Source organism: Dermacentor silvarum, chromosome 4 (assembly GCF_013339745.2).
Source record: "Dermacentor silvarum isolate Dsil-2018 chromosome 4, BIME_Dsil_1.4, whole genome shotgun sequence".
In the NCBI taxonomy this organism is placed as follows: domain Eukaryota; kingdom Metazoa; phylum Arthropoda; class Arachnida; order Ixodida; family Ixodidae; genus Dermacentor; species Dermacentor silvarum.
The window spans coordinates 163,470,733-163,494,770 of record NC_051157.2 but is presented as its reverse complement, the minus strand read 5'-3'; the positions used below and the strand labels follow the sequence as shown (position 1 = coordinate 163,494,770).

The 24,038-nt window shown below is 48.3% G+C and overlaps 1 protein-coding gene across 7 annotated transcripts in view; it reads left to right on the top strand.

Moving 5' to 3' along the window:
* The first annotated feature begins 18,721 nt into the window (after positions 1–18,721).
* LOC119450760 (scoloptoxin SSD43) overlaps positions 18,722–24,038 on the top strand; it is a 90,589-nt gene continuing 85,272 nt past the window's right edge. For 4 of the 7 annotated variants that reach the window (XM_049666196.1, XM_049666195.1, XM_049666194.1 and 1 more), the window contains exon 1: positions 18,722–18,850. Coding sequence is in view for 2 of the 7 variants with exons in the window: in XM_049666193.1 (XP_049522150.1) it covers positions 23,347–23,565 (219 nt within the window). In the remaining 5 variants the exon portion in view is untranslated. Of the gene's footprint in view, positions 18,851–22,175; positions 22,317–23,331; positions 23,622–24,038 lie in introns of those variants that run through there. The other 3 variants (XM_049666191.1, XM_049666193.1, XM_049666198.1) reach the window with 3 other exon arrangements.

Genomic DNA, 24,038 nt, shown 5'->3' with positions numbered 1-24,038 from the left:
TTGCACCTTTCTCATTGCTAATTCAACAGTTACATAAAACTTCTATTTCTTCATCATCGTGACTAGAGGTTGGGGCGTAGGCTTGTACTACCTTCATTTTGTACCTCCTATTCAGCTTTAATACGACGACTGCTACCCTCTCATTGATGCTGTAGAATTCATCAATGTTGCCCGCTATGTTGCTTTTGGACTTGAAGTCCTACCCCGGATTCTCTCTTATCTGGAAGACCTCTGTAGCAGAGGACGTGGCCGTTAGTCATCACTGTGTAAGCCTCACCAGTTCTTCTAACCTCATTAAGGCCAATAATATCCCACGCAATGCCTGATAATTTTTCAAATAGTCCTGCTAAGCTAGCCTCACTCGAGAGGGTGCGCGTGTTGAACGTTGTCAGGTTCAGTTTCCATTGGCGGCCTGTGGGGACCCAGAGATTCTTAGCACCCTCTGCCGCGTAGCAGGTCTGACCGCCGCCTTGGCCAGGTGCTCCGCAGCCGCTGGGGACTGAGGGCCATGGGTTAATTGTTGGAGTCATAAGGGAGGTAGTGGCCGAATACTGCACCAGGGAGGCCAATTCCTGTTCTGGTGAGGGAGTGACTTTGATGAAGCTTAGTGGGCCTTCCTACTTTGGTTGCACCTGAATTAGTGTAGCCCCACTAGCTCTCGGCCATATTTTTTTCCGGTGTCAGGCACCACTCCATGCCTGAAAATGTGGTGGACTGGAATAGGATTCGAACTTACGACCTTCAGATTTGAGGCCGGGTATTCTACCTGTGCTCCACGCCACTGGTCCTGCTTGCGACCAATAGTTCTGAGCGATAATAACTGGCAAATGGCGGTCGTCGAAAGGGGTGCGGTTATTACGATGGCGAGCAACGTGACCGATACGCTGGCATGCAAAACAGATTGGCCGATTGTCTGCGGTACGCCACTCGGCCAGATTTTGGTAGCGTGCAGGATACCGCTGACCAGTGGATGGACAAGGAGCATTGGGCAGCTGTGAAGGGGCAACGGCATATGCAGAGAGATCTCCAAGATTAGCGAGTTCTGCGCGGACTATTGCCTGCACAAATGGCACCGTGGGCAAGTCCTTCGGCTCACTGGGGCGAGAAAAAGGGGCTGCAGGAGCCTTGGCTTCAAGTTCTCGCCTAACAATTCGCGTCGGTTGTTTGATGATGACGGTCGCTGCATTCCTAGCCTGTCGTCACAAGATGATGGTGAAGCTATGTTCGGCAGACGTGCGAACGGTGTTGCAATGTGGCGGCTCTTGGCCTGCATGATACCGTAAAGCGCTGATACTATTTTATGATGTCCTGTACTGTGTCACAATTTTTTTTGCACATGAGCAGGTTGAACGCATCGTCAGCGATCCTCTTGAGAACGTGGCCAACCTTGTCTGACTCAGCCATATCGCGGTCGGCCTTACGGCACAGAGCCAGCATGTCCTGGATGTAAGAGACGTATGATTCTGCGGACGTTTGGGCGCGGGTCACTAGTTCTTTCTTAGCGGCACTCTCCGCCCGGCCGGACGGCCGCACAAGTCTCTCAGCTTCTGCTTGCACGTGCCCAGTCGCTAAGTTCTTCCTTGTGGTTATGATACCACACCTTTAACATGCCTTGTAGCTAGAACACCAAGTGAGCCAGCATAATCGTCGGATCCTGTTTATTGTGGGCACTTACACGCTCATACGTGGCGATCCAGTCTTGTAAGTCAAGGTGGTCGGTGCCACGGAACGATCCCAGATCCCGCCGCTGAGCCAGGATAACCATCGCGGTTGTATGCATTGATGTGGGCTGCGCCATTTCGGGTCCTGTTTCGTCCATCATGTTGCCCAGTCAGAGGTGACGACCACTGCGGAGCTCCGTTGTTGTCTCTCGTGGTTACCCCGCACCTCCACTAATTTGTTACGATGTGGAAGTCACAGATAAAGATGTATTTACAGTATACAGAAGAGCGGCAACGATACATAAACAAGATGGGTGTCGAGGCCGATTTCACTGCAACACGTCAAATTGTCTTCTGACTGGCGCCATTCTCGGTTGCGTCTTAACAACATAAAGAAAGCTTATACGCCAATCCTCAGCTGAAAAGTGTAGGCGGGAAATAAATGAACTGGGTGAAAGCATAGCTAAGCGAGAGGGGATAAAATTAGGATAGCGGGAAGGGTTTAAGCGGCACTAAATGCGGGCTTAAAATATATAAAAGTTACAAAAACTGTAAAAAAAAGAAACATCGGCGATGATATTCAACCTATGTGAACAAGCGAAAGCTTTTGGTAAGCTATTCGCTTTATTAAAGCAATGATGTATGTGTAAGTGAGCACATTTAGGTAGCGTTTCTTGATAAATTACCGTAATTACGCAGAAAACATAACCGTCAAGTGTAGTTTATCAACTAGTAAGCTTTTCTTAATGTGATATATTTACGGTTCGCGACGAACGCGGTTCGCAACGCGCTTCCATGAAACCACGCGCGCTTTTTACATGTGGGTAAAGTTGTATTGCCATCCCCCGACCACAATATGATACCAAAGAGCTGCGGAGCTGTGGTGGTCGTTGTCGAAGGCGACCGCGGTCCCATTTATTCAAGTAGAGACTTTGTGGAAATGGCGTATACCAACAGTCCTGACCGCTGGTTGGAACGTTCTGTCTCTTAACGCGCGCCGAGCCAAACATTTTCGTCTTTGTCATCGACGCCACCGTTAAAGATAGCGTTACTACAGGTACAATCCACAGCAAAAGATTAGGGAATGCGGTTTCCCCTGCAGACATGAATTACTGCACTGTTAAGGCATGACACTTCTAATTTAATGAATCACGGTGCATGTAGTGAAGGCTACTACATGCTGCAACATTTAATTTGAGGCTGTGTGACCACGCTTCGCGAGAATTGAGCTTCTTGGCAGATTGTACGTCCCGTAAAGTTCTACGGTTAACGGTACCTCCCCTCCTAGCACGTAGCGCGGTAAAGGCTGGCAAACTAATGAAAAAAATGTGGTTGATCCCTCTTATATAGGAATCGGTATAGAACACGAAAGTGAAACGTGTCTTGACAGAAGTAGTGTAATGTTTATTGCACATTGATATATAATGTCTATTGGTGTTTTGTGGCTAAAGCGCCCTTAGGCGTTGATGCACCCACGCTGACGCCTGGTGGCACGTCTCCTCCATCACGACTACCAACGTCGATGACCATGAGCAACCGTCGTGCATATGGAAGCTGCACTACGATGCACACGCTAGCACAACGCGAAAGACGAAGCACGTAACTGACACACTAATACAACGCGCAAGACAAAGCACGTAACTGAATCGTCACCGAGTCAAATCAGCGCGTACAGCGCGTCGTAATTGCAGCCTCAGCGATCAACTTCAGAAACATTTTCAGAGCTAATTGCGGAGGCCTCGCTCCGCTGTGCTGAGTACGGTGAACGCCACCACCTAGGTGGCGTTGGTAGTGCTTCTTGATGCCAGCGTCCCTTCGAATGCTGGCATCGAGGCGTCGTAGTGCAGAGACCACCGAAGCGTTCACTGTCGGTGCGCGTTAGTGTCATAATGCAGTACTTCTCTTTTCTGCTCGTAGGCGGCGGCACCGCCCCGAGCAAGAGCGCGGGTACACGGAGGAGTGTTAGATATATAAGGCGCGTCTGTGTAGCTCTCTGCAAATGCGTTTGTGGCGCAATGGGTTAAACGCTCGGCAATCTATCGTCGCGGACCGAGAGGTCGTGGGTTCGATTCCCAAATTTTGCATGTTTGTGGAACTTTTTCTTCTGGTTTCTTTCTTTGTATTATGTTCTATGACGTATTTCCGTGACGGAAATACGTCAGTGAAGTCTTGGTGGACCCCGGCATAAAACACTTTCGTGTTAAAAGAATGCCGGCGATGTACTTTGTAAGTGTACAACTATTCATAGTTTGTGCAGAAGGAGTTGTCCGTTTACACGCTGGCTGTTTGACTGCCGCAGGTGATTTAGGTGAAGAAACCGTCCTTTGCTTCAGCGTGTAATCTCCGGGGTCCTGGCTGCAAAAAAAGCGCATGGTGGGAAGGAGGTAAGCAGGAAACATAACAGGAATGTGATTAATGTGTGTAGGTAAGGGTGGCCAAGGAGACTGTCACGGAGCGGCATATTTTCGAATGGTTTGGACGCTGATTAACGACACGCCGAATTACGAGCGTCAAACACGTGGGCTCCTGACTGTGCAGCGTATAACGCATTCGACATCGACACGCCGAATTACGAGCGTCAAACACGTGGGCTCCTGACTATGCAGCGTATAATGCATTCGACATCGACACGCCGAATTACGAGCGGCAAACACGTGGGCTCCTGACTGTGCAGCGTACAATGCATTCGACGTCGACACGCCGAATTACGGGCGTCAAAAGCGTCGTGGCCGCTCGGGCTGCCATCTCAATTCCAGACACGTCACGCCGATTACGGACCCCGAAGTGTGCGCGTACGGCCACGTGGTAGTACCGGGCTCAACCTTGGCCCTTGACATTGGGAGAGAGGCTAATCTGCGGTTCTTCGTCCATAGTGAGAGTGCAGCCAAGATTGTTGGGAGCTAAGAGAGCTGAATTCGGAGAATGCTACGTAGCGGCAGTTTCCCTACCTAGGGAACTAGGGAAAGGAGAGGCTATTTAAGCGCATGTTTTGGGCCCTGCTGATTAGTCTAGAAGCTGAACCCATACGCTGCTGAGAAGCCATCAGGGGGCTAGTGCCGTCCAGTATCGCCTGGGCCGCCTGGCCACGTCGGAACTCCGAGGAACTTGTTGACGTACGAGACGTCAAACCAGCGTCTGCAACGAAGCTCACGGTAGTTCGCGTCAAGTTAGCTCAACCTGCTTGAGAGAAGACGTCCAATCTAGACTCCCGGGAACCCCAGCTCAGCAATTCGCATCCACCTCGACAAGATCGGACCGCCAGCCTTCTTCGGGAAAGCTTTGTGCACCGACTTCCACGGTTTATGGACTTGCTGCTGCTGCCCGGCAATGCGTATGACATCGTTTGTTTCTTTTGAACGTTGATTTCTTTTGAACTTTGTTTCGTGAAATGCTGTTAGATGTTATTCTTGTATATTTGATGCGCGCCATGTTTCATATGTATATGTACTGTTAATTGCTCGTATTTATTTGTCCTTATCATTGTGTATATTAAGCTCAGGTGTGTTAGTCTGTCTTGTGTCTTTTTTATTATAGTATTTTATTAATCTGTGTGTATTTATCAGCCGATAAATATCTTGTTTTTTTGTTTATTCCCGACTCTGACTCTTTTCACTGTGCTCGCTTGCGTACGGAACGACCAACCAGCTTGTCTACCCCGTCGATCGACTTCGCGCCGACGACGAATCGGGAACAGCTGTGACAGAGACGCACCGACGCCGTGAGTTCAGGAACGGCTGTTTTTCGGTAGGGAGCAGTTAGGGTACGTCGTAGTTTGCAGGACCTCGTGCAGGTAATCGGTACCTCAGGAGGTTGGCACTAATTTCTCGCGCGGGTTGTTTCATGCATACTTGTGGGCATGGTCACAATTTTAGAATTTGATTGTGAATTCTTTGCTTTCGGGACACTTGTATTATTACATTTCTTTTTTTGTATTTTAACACGAAAGTGTTTTATGCCGGGGTCCACCAAGACTTCACTGACGTATTTCCGTCACGGAAATACGTCATAGAACATAATAAAAAGAAAGAAACCAGAAGAAAAAGTTCCACAAACATGCAAAATTTGGAAATCGAACCCACGACCTCTCGGTCCGCGACGATAGATCGCCGAGCGTTTAACCCATTGCGCCACAAACGCATTTGCAGAGAGCTACACAGACTCGCCTTATATATCTAACACTCCTCCGTGTACCCGCGCTCTTGCTCGGGGCGGTGCCGCCGCCTACGAGCAGAAAAGAGAAGTACTGCATTATGACACTAACGCGCACCGACAGTGAACGCTTCGGTGGTCTCAGCACTACGACGCCTCGATGCCAGCATTCGAAGGGACGCTGGCATCAAGAAGCACTACCAACGCCACCTAGGTGGCGTTCACCGTACTCAGCACAGCGGAGCGTGGCCTCCGCAATTAGCTCTGAAAATGTTTCTGAAGTTGATCGCGGAGGCTGCAATTACGACGCGCTGTACGCGCTGATTTGACTCGGTGACGATTCAGTTACGTGCTTTGTCTTGCGCGTTGTATTAGTGTGTCAGTTACGTGCTTCGTCTTTCGCGTTGTGCTAGCGTGTGCAGCGTAGTGCAGCTTCCATATGCACGACGGTTGCTCATGGTCATCGACGTTGGTAGTCGTGATGGAGGAGACGTGCCACCAGGCGTCAGCGTGGGTGCATCAACGCCTAAGGGCGCTTTAGCCACAAAACACCAATAGACATTATATATCAATGTGCAATAAACATTACACTACTTCTGTGAAGACACGTTTCACTTTCGTGTTCTATACCGATTCCTATATAAGAGGGATCAACCACATTTTTTTATAGCCGTACGATCAGGCTACTGGTAAATTCCTAGGCATCCAGTGGACAAAGAAAAGAGGTCAATCATAACCGATGATGGACTGTGTGAATTCTATGTAATGTCATTTGGCCTGTGGAATGCACCCTCTACATTTGAAATATTCATTAATACCAGTTTGCTTCTCTTAAAATAGAATATTTGCAAGATTGATCTCGGTTAAATTGTGGTCTTCGGTTTCACTTCTAGCAATCAAAATCAGCTACTGGACGTTGTTTTGTACTGTATTAGAAATGCTGATCTAGTTCTCAATGCGACGAAGTGGTGTCGCTTCGGTCAGCGGCAAACCTTGGGGCTGGCACACGTCGTCAACAAAAATGACTTCAGGCGTGTTCCAAGCAAGCTTGTCACATTTCACAAACAAGTCTAAGCAGATTTTCTCGCTTTGTTTGATGCTATTTTGAAGCTTAAGGTGTCCCATCTTTTTCAACTATTCAATGAACGTTTACCGAAAGATTGTAAACAAAAGTGCCTTGTACTCATTTGTTACTGCTGAAACGGCTTCAATATTCTTTAAATTGAAGCACTTGTGAGACAAAACAGCAAAACTACCTTGTTTAATAATTCAAGAAGTGAATGATCCAGCGCGTATTAAGCGATCACTGACATCACTGACAGCTTGAACTATTGAGCCTTAAGTTAGTTTCATATGGTTTATCTGGAGCACAATAAATCAGTGCAGTCGCACACGTCGCAATGCGATTTTAGAGGCATTATTTCACAAGACTGCGGTTTTAACGATGCGTCTGGTGCGACCCCATGGTTGCTTGCGGCCAAGTTTTGTAACATACGCCACATATTTTTTCAAATGCAATAAAAAAAAAGAAACCTGTGCTTTATGATATAATTGACCTGTCTTTATTAGCAGCAAATAATAGGCGCGTATGTTAGTTTAAAAACGCTTTGAAGTTGAAGTTTGTTTGGCAGTGCGCAACAACGGCTTCATATGTGGTTTCACTCTATACAAGAACCGCCATAGTAATGGCATCCGTACATGCACATGCACATGTACGTGCATGCCATGAATGTACGGATTCATGCACATGACGAATCATCTGTTCAAAAATCCATCCAAAGTAACACACTGACTAGTCCATTAAAATTATTTTAAAATTCAATAATTTTAATTTTAACGGTTCGCATTATTCTCAAATAAGTGGCACATCGACGGGCACTCGCATTGCTCTTTATTATGCTAACATTTTTCTGCCTCTGTTGAAGAACGACTCAATTGGCAGTCGTGCACTAAAACAACTTTATTCAAAGCAATTTATAGGCCATATTTTCCCAATCTGGACTCACGGTGTTGACGAGCTTTCATTCTTTATAGCGGATGTCAATGCCTTATAAGGCATTCAAATCCATCCATTCTTTTTTTTTTCGCACGAAATAAAGGGTCCCTGAAACGGTTCGGACAAATTTTGTAGACGCGTAGGGTGCAGCTACAGTAAAACAATCGCGTTACAATTTAAGTGAAGCGTCTGATATTAAGAGAACTACGGACGATTACAAGTTACCAGCCATGCATTTCCTCCTCAACTCGTTCGGCAAGGAATCGGGGCTAAGCTCCGCCTTCGCTGACTCTACGTGATGTTGTGACGTGTTGTCATCTACTTCCGGTTGTCTTGGATCCAGCGCGAGAAGGCTCTCCAACCTCTCCGCTAGCCGCCCGGCCGTCGATCCCCAGCGAGAGCGATCAAGCAGCGTGTGTGGCGGGCGTTCTGTCACAGCGCCTAGCATGTCCGCTATTCGGGTAACCACAGGCGAGCTGGGTGTTTTGACGGATAGCCAGAGGCGTAAAATAAAGCCCCTCCATACCGCTGTGATGAAGGAGCTTCGTACATGTACGTGGGCGGCCTGATCGGCATGCATGGTCCAGCCATCTGGTGGCGCAGAGCTTAACCAGCCAAATACAGAGCTAAGATTCCTGTAACCAAGTGCAAAACATTTCAAACTGTAAAGGGGTGTACTGAACAGTTCAGATGGTAGCGTCTGTTCGTAATCGAAAAGGCAGGTGACGCAGAGCAGGAACAGCTGGTCGCACGAACGGCTCCCACTCGTGCTAAGCACTGGTGATCCGGCTGGCCTACTGGTTGCACTGCAGGCATTGAACAGTTGATCTGGCTGGGCTTGTCCGTGTGCTCTTCTTTTTCATTACAATTACCCCCGGTGCAAAAGCGGAGCCATCCTGGCGACTTACGATGTGGAGACGAGCGGTTCATAAAATGGTTTCAGGCGGTGAACGTGGACAATATCCCGTCCACGGCGGCGCTTGTCGGATGTCGGTGTAAGCGGCGCTATGACATAGTTAACTGGAGAGGTGCGTTCGACGATGCGGTATGGTCCATCATACTTCGAGAGAAGTTTTGTCGAAAGTCCAGGCGTGGTATAAGGCACGGACAACAAGACAAGTGTGCCGGGAGCGAAGTTCGGATTCGTAGCGTCGCCATCGCGGTTGTCTTTTTGTCGTTGTTGGTCGTCGGAGGTGAAATGACGGGCTAATTGACGGCATTCCTCGGCGTATCGGGCGACGGCTGATACGGGAGCACACTCTGACGCGTCTGGTGTATAAGGCAAAACCGTATCGATGGAATGGGAAGGATCGCGACCGTAGAGGAGGAAGTACGGGGAAAGTCCCGTAGTACTTTGGGTGGCCGTATTGTATGCGTACGTGACAAATGGGAGGATGATGTCCCAGTTTGTATGCTCCGATGAAACGTACATTGCGAGCATATCACCAAGGGTTCGATTGAAGCGCTCCGTAAGCCCGTTAGTTTGAGGATGGTACGCCGTAGTGGTCCGGTGAACTATGCGGCATTGAGCAAGCAGAGCTTCAACCACCTGCGACAAAAACACGCGGCCTCTATCGCTCAGCAGTTCCCGAGGCGGGCCATGACGAAGAATGAAACGATGGAGCAGAAAGGATGCAACGTCACTGGCGGTTGCTGCAATTAGAGCGGCGGTTTCGGCATAGCGTGTAAGGTGATCAACCGCTACAATAATCCATCGTTTGCCAGCAGATGTTAGCGGTAGCGGCCCGTACAGGTCAATTCCCACACGGTCGAAGGCGCGAGCAGGGCACGGAAGCGGCTGTAATAAACCGAGGGCCGGATGAGGTGGAGATTTGCGGCGTTGGCATTGCGGGCACGAGCGGACAAACTTTTGGACAAAAGTAAACATTCCTCGCCAGTAGTAACGTTGCCGCAAGCGCTCATACGTCTTCAAAACGCCGGCGTGTGCACATTGTGGGTCATTATGGAAAGACGCGCACATGTCGGAACGCAAAGACCTGGGGATAACTAGGAGCCACTTGCGACCATCGGGCTGGTAGTTGCGTCGATACAAGAGGTTATCCGGGACAGCAAAATGAGCAGCCTGGCGACGCAGGGAGCGGGAAATGGGAGATGCTGGCGAGCCAGAAAGGAGATCCAAAAGAGAGGCCACCCAAGGATCCTTGCGCTGTTCTGATGCGAAGGCGTCGATGTCGACCGACGACACCGTCTCAGAGGTGGAGTGGGAGGCAGTGTCGGCTGGCAGCGTAGAGCGGGACAGAGCGTCAGCGTCAGTGTGCTTGCGGCCTGAGCGGTAGATGACCTGTATGTCGTATTCTTGAATGCGAAGAGCCCAGCGAGCAAGGCGTCCAGACGGGTCTTTTAAAGAGGATAACCAATAAAGGGCGTGATGGTCAGTAACCACATTGAAAGGTCTGCCGTATAAATAAGGGCGAAACTTCCCGAGTACCCAAACGATGGCCAGGCATTCTTTTTCTGTGACGCTGTAATTGCGTTCCGCTTTGGTCAGCGCACGACTGGAGTAAGCAACGACGTACTCGGAGTAGCCAGGCTTGCGCTGCGCAAAGACAGCACCAAGGCCAATACCACTGGCATCGGTATGCACTTCAGTTGGGGCGGTGGGGTCGTAGTGTCGCAGTATAGGTGGAAACGTCAGGAGACGGCGTAAGGTCACGAACGCGGTGTCGCATGCAGGAGACCAGGAGGATAGGTCGTTGGCGCCACTTAAGAGTTCTGTCAGAGGTGATATAATCGAGGCAAAATTGCGAACAAAGCGTCGGAAGTAAGAACAGAGGCCGATGAAGGCGCGGAGTTCTTTGAGTGTCTTAGGTTTAGGAAACTCTGCCACAGCGCGAAGTTTTGATGGGTCGGGGCAAATGCCGTCTTGGGATACGACGTGACCTAGAATCATAAGCTTCCGCGCGGCGAACTGGCACTTTTTCAAGTTCTGTTGCAAGCCTGCGTTGGTCAAGGACATCAACACTTGCCTAAGGCGGAGAAGATGCGTGCTGAAATCAGGGGCGAACACAACGATGTCGTCGAGGTAGCATAAACACGTGCTCCATTTTAGGCCGCGCAATATATTGTCCATCATTCGCTCAAACGCAGCAGGCGCATTGCATAGGCCAAATGGCATCACATTAAATTCGTATAAACCATCTGGAGTAATGAATGCGGTTTTAGGGCGATCAACTGCTGACATCGGGACCTGCCAGTAGCCCGAGCGTAAATCCAACGAAGAGAAGAATTCAGCGCCTTGCAAGCTGTCCAGAGCGTCGTCAATGCGCGGTAGAGGGTACACGTCTTTTCGCGTTATCTTATTAAGACGGCGATAATCGACGCAGAACCGAATGGAACCGTCTTTTTTTGTGACGAGAACCACCGGTGATGCCCACGCGCTATGGGAAGGTCGAATGACGCCGCGCTGAAGCATGTCGTCGACGTGCTCACTGATGACTTGACGCTCCTTGGCTGAGACGCGGTACGGGCGCTGCCGCAAAGGCGCGTTGGAGCCAGTGTAGATATGGTGGCTGACGGTTGACGTGCGGCCCAGAGTAGGCTGAGCGACATCACAAGAAGAACGGAACTGGGCAAGCAGGTGAAGAAGCTGGGAGTGCTGCTCGGAAGTAAGGTCGTCGGCAATGAAAGGTGTGAATAAGTCAGGTGATGGCGGAGCAGAAGTGGAAAGTGCACAGAAGTCAGTGAGCTGTGCATGCGAAGCATCCGGCACGTCGGTAATAAACATGTCATCAAGAGGCTGAACACGGCCAAGTGCTTCGCCGCAAAGAGCCTTCAGGGCTGTAGGAAGGGGATTGCAGACAACGATGGAGCTGAAACCGGCTGAAATGTCAAGCGTGGCGTAAGGGAGGGGAACATCTTTGCGGGTTATGAAGAGTTCCGAAGGAGTGAAGAGGACAGCGGCTTCAGAGACAGCGCCACAAAAGACGGGAACAACGGCAGACGAGTATGGCGGTATGGCGATGTCTTCCCGAAGGACTAGCTTAGCGGGAAGAGAAGTGGCGTCGACGAGGGGCACGTCACACAGAGGCGATAATTCGACTTCAGCACGCGCACAGATGACAGCGTTATTTCGCGAAAGAAAGTCCCACCCGAGTATCACGTCGTGAGAGCATGACTGCAGAACCACAAACTCCACAATATAGAGAACGCCCTGAATAATAACTCTAGCTGTGCATGCTGCTGAAGGCCGAACTGGCTGGGCGCTTGCTGTGCGAAGAGAAAACCCAGAAAGTAGCGTCGTAACTTTTCGTAAAGCGCGAGAGAGGCGTTCGTTTAAGACAGACACGGCTGCTCCAGTATCAATTAGCGCAACGGTAGAGACGCCGTCAACAGTGAGGTCGACAACGTTCGCAGGCGACAATGGAGGACTTGTACAAATTGATGGCGACGCAGTTCCTGCCTCCTGAACTGCGGCGCTTAGTTTTCCTCTTGCGTTGGTGAAGGGCGCCGACGCATCGGGGACAACGAGAGGCGACGCGGGGAAGGTGAACGACGTGTAAGGACCGGGCGCTCGGCTGGTGGCCTGTTCGACTGCCGACTAAAAGATGTGTCGTGGAAAGGTTGCACGTCGGCGTAGGGAGGCGACTGCTCAAAGCCATCAGAGTGCAGCATGCGGCGGCGGCAGAGTCGTGCAACATGGCCGGGAATACCGCAGGCATAACATATGGGCCTGTTGTCTTGCGTACGCCAAGGATTAGCAAAGGCAGGAGGAGGTCGATGAACGGGATGATGAACGGGTGGTAGCGGCCGTGGATGTAGCGCAACGAGTGGTTGACGAGGAGGCTGCGCGGCGACGGATGCGTAAGTAAGTGGCGCTGCGACAGGGGACTGCTGATGCTGCATTGGTAGAGCCTCAGCAACTTGCTCTTCAATAACCCGCCGGAGCGTCGGAGCGAGCTGTGTAGGAGGCTGTTGCGGCAGCGGGTGCTGTTGGGGTAGCGCAGCGAAGGGTATGCTAGAGAAAGCTGTCGTGCAACTTCCTCCCGCATGAAAGCTTGGATTTGTGTGAGCAGGGGGGAGCGATCAGAGAATACTGTCATGGAAGAGAGGGTCTCGTCAGCCACTGAGGGGCGCCTGGTCAAATAGCGCTGCCTCCGCAACTCGTCGTAGCTTTGGCACAAGTTTATGAGCTCTGCTACAGTACGCGGACTCTTAGCGATCAACATTTGGAAGATGTCATCGGCGATGCCCTTAAAAATGTCACAGTTTCGCCCTAAGGGCGAAGCAATGAATGCGATAGCAACACAGCAATGTCATACGAAGTAAGGTGAGCGGCTTTGGTAACAATATGAATTGTAGTAAACATGAGCTGATTAAGTAAGCAGGTGTGCTGCGGCGTAAGTAGACCGACATGAAGAGAGACTCGATGACCACGAGAAGGCGCGTGTGAAACGGTGGTGTTGATGAGAAGCGCTTCCCGTGGGCAGCGCGCGTGCGAAGGGACACACCTGTAGCGCTGCACTGCCGATCCGGGCAGCATTACATGTGTAGCGTGCGTTGGAAAATGTGACCCGACTATTACTAACTTAATGAACAAGCGTGGTGTGAGCGCGCACAAACAAACATGAAGGGATCACACTGAATGACTGCAGACAACGACTGTCAAAACGCTGGCAGCAAGCATACGCCGCTGCGGGCGAAGGTACGTGCGGTCTATCGCTTCAACAGAAACTGAGCCGCGAATGCACGGCACATAAAGGTCAGAGCCGTGTGGAGATAAGAGACGGTGCTGCGAGCGACGAGCGCGGTTGTTGGCAGAAGAAAAGTGCGCCCCCCCCCCCCCCCCCCCCGTTTCCTCCGGCGCTGGCTTCCCGCTTCCTTGCTTGCGCGTGGGAGAGATAAGAGACCGTGCAGCCGAGCGACGAGCGCGGTTGTTGGCACAGTAGAAGTGCCCCCCCCCCCCCCCCGCTCCCTCCGGCGCTGGCTTCCCGCTTCGTTGCTTGCGCGTGGGGGATTGAGTGCGTTCGCTCTCCGTGATAGCGCGCGTCCCAGCACGCTTGCGCTCGGGCATACGGCGCGCGGTGAAGATTTTATCTATACGGAACCTCACGGCGACGGCGACGACGACGGCGACGGCTACGGCGATGCCGACGGCAGAAATCCGGTTGAAGTGTCCATATAATTGCTATCGCAATAAAATGTGCTTCAATTTGTCATTTTCGGGCATAGAAGCATCCACACGTTTGCATAGGTCGAGAACCTCTTCGATATAACAGGTGAATGTTTCACCGGGTTGTTGAGCTCGCTCTCGTAACCGCTGCTCGGCGCGCAACTTGTGGACGGTGGGGCGACCTAACACTTCAGCGAAACTGGTCTTGAACGCGTACCAGGACTGAAAGTCGCCTTCGTGATTTTTAAACCACAGGTGATCCACTCCCGCAAGGTAGAAGATGACAGCATTTAACTTGGCGGTATCATCCCAACGATTGTGCAAGCTCACCTGTTCATAGGTAGACAACCAGTCATTGACGTCTTGCTGATCCGTACCGCTGAAAACCGCGGGATGGCGGAGCGGGAGAGCGCCAGAGCAGGCAACGGAGGGTGGCGGCGACGTCGGCTGGGGAGAGTCAGGCATGACGGAAGGCAGAGTCCGAGACCGCAGTTCCAGGGTGTAAATGTTCTTGAAAACCCAGCACCTTCCACCAATTGTAAAGGGGTGTACTGAACAGTTCAGATGGTAGCGTCTGTTCGTAATCGAAAAGGCAGACACGAACGGCTCCCACTCGTGCTAAGCACTGGCGATCTGGCTGGCCTTGTCCGTGTGCTCTTCTTCATTACAAAACATATAAAAAGACAACGTGCTCAAGATTACGCTCCTGCCAAAAATTTGAGCCAGCAGCAAAGTAGAAAAATTACACCATCTTCCCGTAGGGGAACCCTGAGTAGTATGCGAAGCAGCCATGGGGTCGACTCAAGGTAGTTTTATCAGCTGTATAAACTTGGACATGCAGCAGCACCAGCAACGCGCAGAACTGTTGTCGACGCCGTCGGCGTTTTGCCCGCGTTCGCACCGAACGCGCGCAAAGTGGAACCGGAAGTGGAAGCGGAACGCCATCTAGTGAACACTTCATAAAACTACAGGTGGCGACATACTACATCAGAAGAAGGACAGACCCACGCCCTAAGGAGCTTCGCCCCTAAAAACTTGGTTACTGCTTAGTAGCTGTGTGTTTGGTTGAACTTTGTGCCACCAGGTGGCTGCACCGTGCAAGCAGTTCACGTTTGTGCTTCCGTTCATCACGTAAAACGTGGCAAAACTTGCGTTTGCGTTTACCTAAATACCGGACACGCTAAACTCTATTGTGGTAATCCTTCAACGCGAAGTGACGGCCACAAACGCGTAGATGCTGGCACCGTTTGGATACCGACAGTCCGATGCGCTGCAGCCACTCCGCTCGTCTGCTGCCTTGCAGCGGGGCACTATCATAGAATAAAGAACCAACGATTACATGTCGCCTATCGCTACGTTTGCAGCCCACAAGGCAACAAGGGCGAACCATGGTGCTTGCGAAAAGAAAGAACAAGACCAACACTGACCACGCCGCCCTCGTCAAGACGGAGCACTGTTTTAACACAAGCAGACGACACTTGCTGTGGGCGGGAAGTGCTTTTAGTTTAGTGATACATGTCCTCGTACATTCTTTTTCTGTTAGTTTCTCTTTATAGAAACAAATTAAATAACATCTAAACTATTACGAACAACATTTGTTCACCATAATGTTAGAAAAATTATCGATGACGCGCCATGGGCAGCCAATCGGATAGCTGGCCCAGCGACGTGACATGGTCAAATCACGTCACTTCGTCACAAAACTCTGCCGATTGGTGTGCTGCGATCGGTAGCGATGTACCTTTTTAAAACCTTATAATAAATTACACGTTTTACGTGGAGCGCTTAGATGTATCAATTAATGATCAGAAGGACCTACTCTAACGATTCAGTATGTTTGTACAATATAATCAAAATCGTTTCAGGGTCCCTTTAACATTGTGGACATTACAGTTTCCTTGTCAGGAAAAAAAAAGAGGTCGTTAAACTCTAAAGAGCATAAGGTGTGGATTGCAGTATTTACACATTTATGCTCGTTTTAAATGTGGCTGCAATATCACAGAATACTTTACTACCTACACCATAAAATATAGCTGTGAAATGTTGCGGCCTCTGCTCATTTTCTGACTTGTACTTTCACGTCATGGCGTTGCGTTGCTGACCTCTGAGCCGCGTGATAACCAGACCATGCCTTTGGCCCTTAACAACCAGAATTTATTTTACTGGTGTGCACATCTAGAAAGCGTCGCAATCATCTCAACGCCCTCCATGCTGGATTTCCAGAACGCCACTCAACAGCTGATTTGAATCGGTGTGATTTAAACGCAAACAACCCCTAAAAATACTTTATTTGGCGAATGGTTTCTGCAGGTTCAGAAAACAATACTAATAAAAACTCACATGGAGAAAGAGATTGGTGAAAGCGCCGTATACAAGTAAAATAAAATCAGAGTCACTTCTGTGATGACTCAGACGGACAACTCCAACATGTTTGATGAAGCAAAACGGCTATTTCAGGAAATGTGCATGTGTCTGGTACTTGTCCGCATGAATCAGATGGCGTTGCATTGTTTTCACCAGTAAAGTCCCTATACAAGAAAAGTACCGCCATCCTTTGATCAACGCCGCTTCTCTCTCTCCTGTGACTCCGATTGGACGATGATAGTGCGCACTTTCATTTCTTTATATTTTGTTTTTTTCCCCACCTCAGAGCCATGTTGAAAGTCACTCTGCGCAACCGCAGTCGTTGGCGGCGGTGGCGGCGCGCGCCCGACCTGAAAGCTTCAACGTGGACTTTCTAGGAGTGCCACCGTCGACTTGCTTTCGCAAGCAAAAAATAAAATAAACAAGCGCATTAGGAGAGGAGACGGCGGAGGAAAGAGTAGATGGCGGTACTTTTACTATATAGCGACTTTAGTCACCAGAAAACACAGCTGCCTCTCAAGTGGCAGCAAAGAAATCTTATCTAACAAAGAAATCTTATCTACGCCAATCTTTCCACGCCATAGCCACTGGGCTATCGCGGACGCCAGGTTTCCAGCGGTAAGCGTCAGTGACAGGAAATTTACCGGAGAGATAAGACGGGGATGTCAGCTCGTCGATGAGCCTACATGAGCTCGGATGCAAGCCGCCTGGCGAAGTGAAGATCACGCGCCAGCCTGGCCCGCGTCCAAGGCAAGACATTTTTTTCATTATTTGAGCTGTTTGTCGCACGGCTACAACAAAGAAGCGCGGGCGCGAAACCTGGTCGTATACAGCGTGTTTGACTTAACTTGGGCCAAACTTTAAAAATATGCAAATGCTACGTAGCTCGACAGAACCAAGCCAATGTTGTTTGCCGTAGCTTAGAGATACTAAGATTGTTTTTTACATTCCGCCTAATTAGATAAATAAATAATTATTCAACGTCTCAATCATAATTAAATGAAAAGTGTCAATGAGAAAATTGTAGACCATCATGAGAAACACCCGATACAGCTTTCTGTTGCTCAATACGTGCTACATAAAAGCGTTTTTCTGAGCGGGAAGATGCCCGCGAATACACGCAAAGTGCCTCGAGTGTCCAGTCGGGTGGCATTATAGCTTGTATTAGCGGGCTTATTTCTCGCTCGGAAAAACACTTTTATGTGGCAAGTATTTAGCAGCCGAAAGCTGTATCGGGAATTTCTGAAGTTGCTCAACAATTTTCTCATTGACAGTTTTCATGTATTATATTAACTGAGAAGTTAATTATTTCATTAATTACCTCATTATGCGGAATGCAAAAAAGAATCTGAGTATCACCAAGCGACGGCAAACAACATTACCTTGGTCCAGCTACGTGGCCTTTGCATATTTTTAAATCTTGGTGCATGACAGTTGGGACACCCTGTATAGCGTAGAGGGGAAGCAGGAGCGTCGGAGTTGGCGTTGGGAGGCCTGGCCTGTGCCCTTGCAGACACCACCCCGTGGCCACTACGCTTGATGAGCTAGACACTATTGGTGTTTACTATTGGTGACATGGGTTCGCATCTACTCGGCCATTTTGTATGTACTGTGCATTGTGGCTCCGCGCCCGCATAACTATGCACAGTATAATTCTTATTGCGTCGGAATATAAAATGAACTCACTCCTAAATCCTGCAAGGTTGCACTACCGCAAGGCGCTGTATCTTTTTTTTCAGTGTATCTGAAAGACCTTTGTTTTTTGTGTATGGGATATAACTGCAGTGTTGAAGAGTGTAGGACCTGCAGTTAAACAACACGTTTCGGCGTCAACGGAATTAGTGAGCCAGGGGCTCAACGAAAAAAAAAAGAAATTGGTGAGGTTGCAGCGATAAACTACCCACTGAAATAAGATAAAAACCTTAAAAGTTCCTTTTCAATAGATTTGTCGGAAAAAAGAACACAAAAAAAGGAATTTCCGGGCGTTAATGAAAACTGAAACTATACGCCGAATTTGGCGAAAATAACAACCGAGGAGGCTGAAGCCACAGTTGGTAAAGCTTTATGTGTCGTACTTTCCCGCTTTCCGCAGTTTCTTGCACAGTTAAATCAGCATTTGACAAGTACAGTACATCGCAGCTATACGCGCACGTCGTAGTCTTATCAATCGGTTGTTTTCATACTGCAATCTACCGTAAACAGCACGAAAACAGTGAACAGAACATGTACACAGCGCGAAAACAGCCGCGAACAGCTGGGTTGGCCCCTAAGTGTTTCTTTTTCGTACGCGCGCAGAAAGCGCGCACTGCCCGCTGCTGCGAAAGACGATAGCCATGAAAGAAAACAAATCGTCAGGAATGATCGAGCGTGGCAGCTTAGTTCGGTATTTTTCTGAAAAGCTTCGCTGGCGTGACTCAGACTTTGTTTTCGTTTCAGCTGTTCTTTTTCTTTGAGCCAGCTTCTGTATTTAGAAAGTGGCTTATAGGATGACTCTCGACCTATTCCCGATATCAAAACATCTACAGACTAATTTGTGCGACAACGCTTATGGTAGGTTTCCTTGAAGTCCTTTTTACGCATTTAGAATTGTGATTACCATATCGGCTTACTGTCTTGGACCGCTCACTGTACACGGCGTATGACAGCGGCACGCTCGTTTGGCCCACCGTTTACAGTATACTCAAGAAAGTGTGGCGCGTTCGCAGAGGAATCATTCAGGAAAAGGAAACTGCATCTGATGTATTTTTCCGCTACGCAGCAGTGCCATATATATATATATATATATATATATATATATATATATTGCAAGCCGTAAGTATGCTTTCCTGTATACGTATGAGCTCATTCTATGGAACACTGCAAGATATTATTTGGGGCTCTGGTAGGTTGTCGCTTTCGTTGCATTGTACACCTCTATCTAGAGCTAAACGCAATAATCATTCATGTTTATGTAGGCACCCCACTTTCATGTATCACCACACAATGTTTATGAATGTGACATATATTTATATCGCTACTTTCATACTTCTAGCCTTGAATGCGACTCGTTAGTCACAGGGGTATCTTGGCCCAACGACTCAGAGCTTGACCAGGTCGACAAGCGTATAGGGCACAGGCAGAGACGAGGCAGCGTAGGACGAAACACAAGACATTTATTCATTACATAAGGTACGGTCCGATCAACAAGCTGCTTATGAAAGGTGAACGCTGTCTCTCCGGTGAGGCCTGACTCTTTATATCAAGGTTGGTTACTCCGGAACACTTTGGCCCGGGGTACTGGGACGTAAACGTAGCCGTAGCACGGGGCGATTGTCATGCGCGCTCATGAAGCCCTTTCGCAGACAGGCTGGCACGCACTCTCACACGGGGTCATAACTGCACACATAGGCGCACATGCGCACCGGAGCTATAATCACGTGGCTGTTGGCATTTTGAATTGTGCGAAATGTCTTCGTTGTCCGAGCGAAGTTCTTCAAGATGTTGACGTTAGTTTTGGCAGTGGGACGTGAATCTAGAGCTGAGCCACCAAAGTAGATAAGCATTCGAAAAGGCTACTGAGAATTCTTTAGTTTGTTGCAACGTGAAATTTCGTGCATTATGATTGACGCAGTGAGGTGCGTATGGTATGACGGTACAAGGGTTTGTAGGTGGTATTCGAGCTGGATACTCAGCGCCTGAAGGTTGTCTATTTTTTTTCTCTTCATAAACATATGTATATAATTCTGATTATGTCCTATTCACTGAAGGGCCGCTTGCACAGTGATGCTAGGTGATTCGTGCATTGAAATGTATTTTAAGATGACCTTAAGGTACACGAGAACGGTGGTCTCGTTAAATTGGTACATTCGAAATAGATATGGTTGCTCGCATTTCCGATAATAGAGTAGGCGCTGCATGACGAAAGAAAGGCCCCAGTAGCATGGAAGAATGAGTGGTTGAAGGGATGTGCAAATTTGTGCCAGGATATTTTTATTCCAAGAACATGCACAGATTGGTACTGCCTGATTGCTTCTATCGCCACTATTCCGAACAATGCAAGTTTCAAAACAGCCGTATACAACACATTGTGTTAAATTATTATTGCTGCACATGTACACCCGTGAGCAAAAGTATACTGGCCACAGGGTCACCGAAAAAAAACGAATTTCTTGGTAATTAACAAGCATAAACTGGAATTGACGAGTACACTGAAAAGTTCACAACGCCAAGTTTGGACTGCAGTCCTCAATTCCAAGTTGCATTCAGAGGCAGAGGAAAATATCGGCTTTATCGTGCAAACCCTAGCCCGTATACATTTGCTCAAGGGTGTACGCCTCTGACGTTCATGTATACCACTCCTTTCTGTAATGCCTTCGGGCCTCGTTGGTGCTTTAATAAATATATAATAAAATAATATATAGTGGAGGCAACAAAACTCTAACAATTACAACTACACGTGTTAAATAAACAAGACTTCAGGAATAGGGTCTGTCATCATCTTGCTCAAAGGCTATTCGCATTACCGTCGACAGTCATTTGGAGATGTGTTTTGCATTAATTTTTTAGTGTTAGTTATCTTTTTCTTCATTACATTGGTATCTACTCAACTAACAGTTATTAGAAAACGCAAACAGGAACTAATCCTTGCACTGAAATTCAAAGAACGTGCAAAGTACATAAAGAGGGTTCAGAAATCTTGGTTACTCGTGAAAGATGCTTGAAAAAGCATCTCAGACATTAACGTCCTTGCGTGTTAAACATTTATCAGACCTTGGTTGGAATACGCCGTGGTTGTGTAGGATGCCTTTGCCGTGATGAGCAATATTAGTTGTTTTTATTCCTAATAAACTCTGCTTCATTGGACTACAATTGCTACGGCTAGCATACATCACCATCACTGTTTTTGCAAAGAGCGTTGAACAACAACAACAACAAAAAAATTGGAAACAAACAATTGTATGGAAGAGCTGCAAACGTGTTTATTTCATTTAGTGTTACAAAGCTGGATTTATTAAAACTTGTCATTATTACGAACATTTTACCGTCTTATACGACTTATGCGCTCATGCCATAATAAAATGTTGTAAACAATTCCTACATCGCTTCCGTCAACCTAAAGTTACTTTATACTTTACTTTTGAAGTTACTTTTTACCATGACTCTAATAATCTGCAAGACAAAATTGAAGAAAATTTAACCATCCAGTAATCTCTAAACACATTAAATGTATTGCGAAAATCAATTGTTCTTTATTGGTTTATTGATTTCGACAATGGGTGCACATGATTATAAACAACGTAGCACCATTATGTGTTAGCTCAGTTTCCCTATACCCGCAGCAGCCTGATTTTCAATGTGGTCGAAATGCAAAAAAGCCCGTGTACCACGCATTGGGCGCACGTTAAAGAAACCCAGGTTGTCAAAATTAATGTGGAGCCGCCTGCCTCATAATGCAGATCTGGTTTGCCGCATGTTTTCTATAACGTTTCGGTAATGCTAATAATGTCTGCCCCCTCATGCGCGATGTGTGCTGCCTGGCTAGCAGTGCTCGAGTAAACTAAACAAATAAATATTATGTCGTCTACTACGCCACTCAAGCTGTGCTAAGCTGCGAGTAAGCTGCGTTTGGTCCGCGAGTGACGGCGTTGTCGAAGCTCGTGTCAACATCGACGATACTTTTGTTTATGTCGCTCTTTCGCTGGTAGCACTGTGTTTCGTCTACGAGGATAGACGTACGCCAGCGCAATGCTTCCGGTGAAGGAAGCCGCAACCGTCGCCGGCGGAGAACCGCGCCCTTGTACCGGGCCCCATGGTCGACGCCCCCTCACTTCCCGCGTTTCCGGCAACCCGAGCTCTCCTCCCGGGGCTTGGCTGCATACTTTCGCAAGCCTTTACGCGAAGCTTCGCTTCCGTTCAGGGCTGTTATGACTGTGGCTAGGACGCCTGGCTCTCCTTGGCTATAGATATCCCTCGTCAGCGAAGAATTCGTGGCTGATTATGTGAAGTCTTCCGGCTTATGCCAGTGTTCCCTGCTCAGGTATGTGCAACTTTGCACATTTATAGTCTGCTTTATAAGCAGTCATGCGTATAAGCCGTGAGGCGAATATTCAACTGCTTTGGCGGAGTTCCAAGAAAGCGTCAGCGGACCTCGCTTAAGGGTGTCCAGTGATGAGCTCCAATAGCGTAGCAGAGCCTTACATTTTCGTCTTAGAGAGTATTGTGTGAGTAGCTCGAGGATATCGTTTTATGTATCGCCTTTGAAAAAACCAAGAGAAGCTATAAATGAAATGACCAAGTCATTATTGAAGACTTGTTATGGCCGGATGTAACATCCACGTAACTGGGGCCACCGAACATTGTATTTCTTGAAAGAAGCAAAACGGTGCAAAGTCACTTATCTAGGGGAGCAGGCTTTGCTCTATAGCACCGTCTTTTTTATGTTCTGCTTTCCAGTGAGCTATAGGCGGCAGCATTCTTTATTTCTGAAGCACATTAAAATGTTTTAACGGTTTAACTGCAGTGTAGCCATGCTTGCCATATTATGTAAAACGATTGGTTTGTGCATGCGTTAGTTACATGCTGGACAGTTTCAGTCGCTATACACATGCTACGCCTAGTGTTGAAATATGAAGCCTTGTAACATTACTTACAAATACGGAAAAAAATGAATGAACAAAATATGACCACCACAATAGGTTCGCATCGAGATGAAACTTGAAAAATTTGTCCTGCGCGAAAAACATCAACAAATTTCTTCCGTGCAGGATTGCTAATCTGCCTTTTCTGTAACCAATTTTTCACATTACTTTCGAGTTAGATATTTTAGTGTTTAGTTGACAATGTTTGTCCATTTCATTAATTGTGTGTCTATATGCACATAACGTTCCTCAGGTCAATGTTTATTCTGTAACAAAAGAAGGCTATACAAAGCCTTCCTCATGCCTCTCTCCATAGATCCATACTGAATGTGCGCTGATGTACGGAAAAGAGCAACCCCACGGCGATGAGAAATGCTGCCGGAGCTTTATTGCTGTTCCTGTCTCTGTTTTCCGCTGCGGTTCTCGGCGATGCCCTGCCCTCCACATGCCTGTTTTGAGTACCAGAACCTACCGGGTGGCTTGGTGCACACGGCATGCAAGCCTCCCAACCCAAACTGCCTCTTCGTCTCGACGGGACTCAGCGCGGCTGAGAAGGCCGAAGTGCTTAAGGCCCACAACGACTACCGGTCCCAGGTGGCACAAGGGCGACTTCCCGGCTTCCCGGCGGCTACAAACATGTACCGATTGGTACGCATCCGCCAGTGCTAAGCATGGACTCTGAGATGCCTCAGCTCGCACAAACTGTGAGAATCGGCGTGAGCGCAGCACTGTTTGATTTCGCGCACACGCTAAGCTTATCGCTATTTATGCTTTACTACAGTAAATCAGCGTATCAATTCCTGAAAGCGCTAGATCGCGAAGAGCAACAGGTGTGAGAGTTATGCACGAGGCGCCGTCACACGCATTGACACATTCATATGGGCACTTTAGGAATGCCAGTTATCAATGGGGAAGAAGAGGGGTAATGGCGATAATTGTTAATCAGCCGTTAAATATCCCGCAGAATGTTGGACCCTCTTGTTTGCACCAGGTTTCACCGCACAGAACTGTGAGCCTTGCGATTCTTCAGCGTGCCTTCACGACTAATAATGATTTATAAAATGTGGTGATTCCTCTTATAAGGATCGGTATAGAACACGAAAGTGAAACGTGTCTTCACA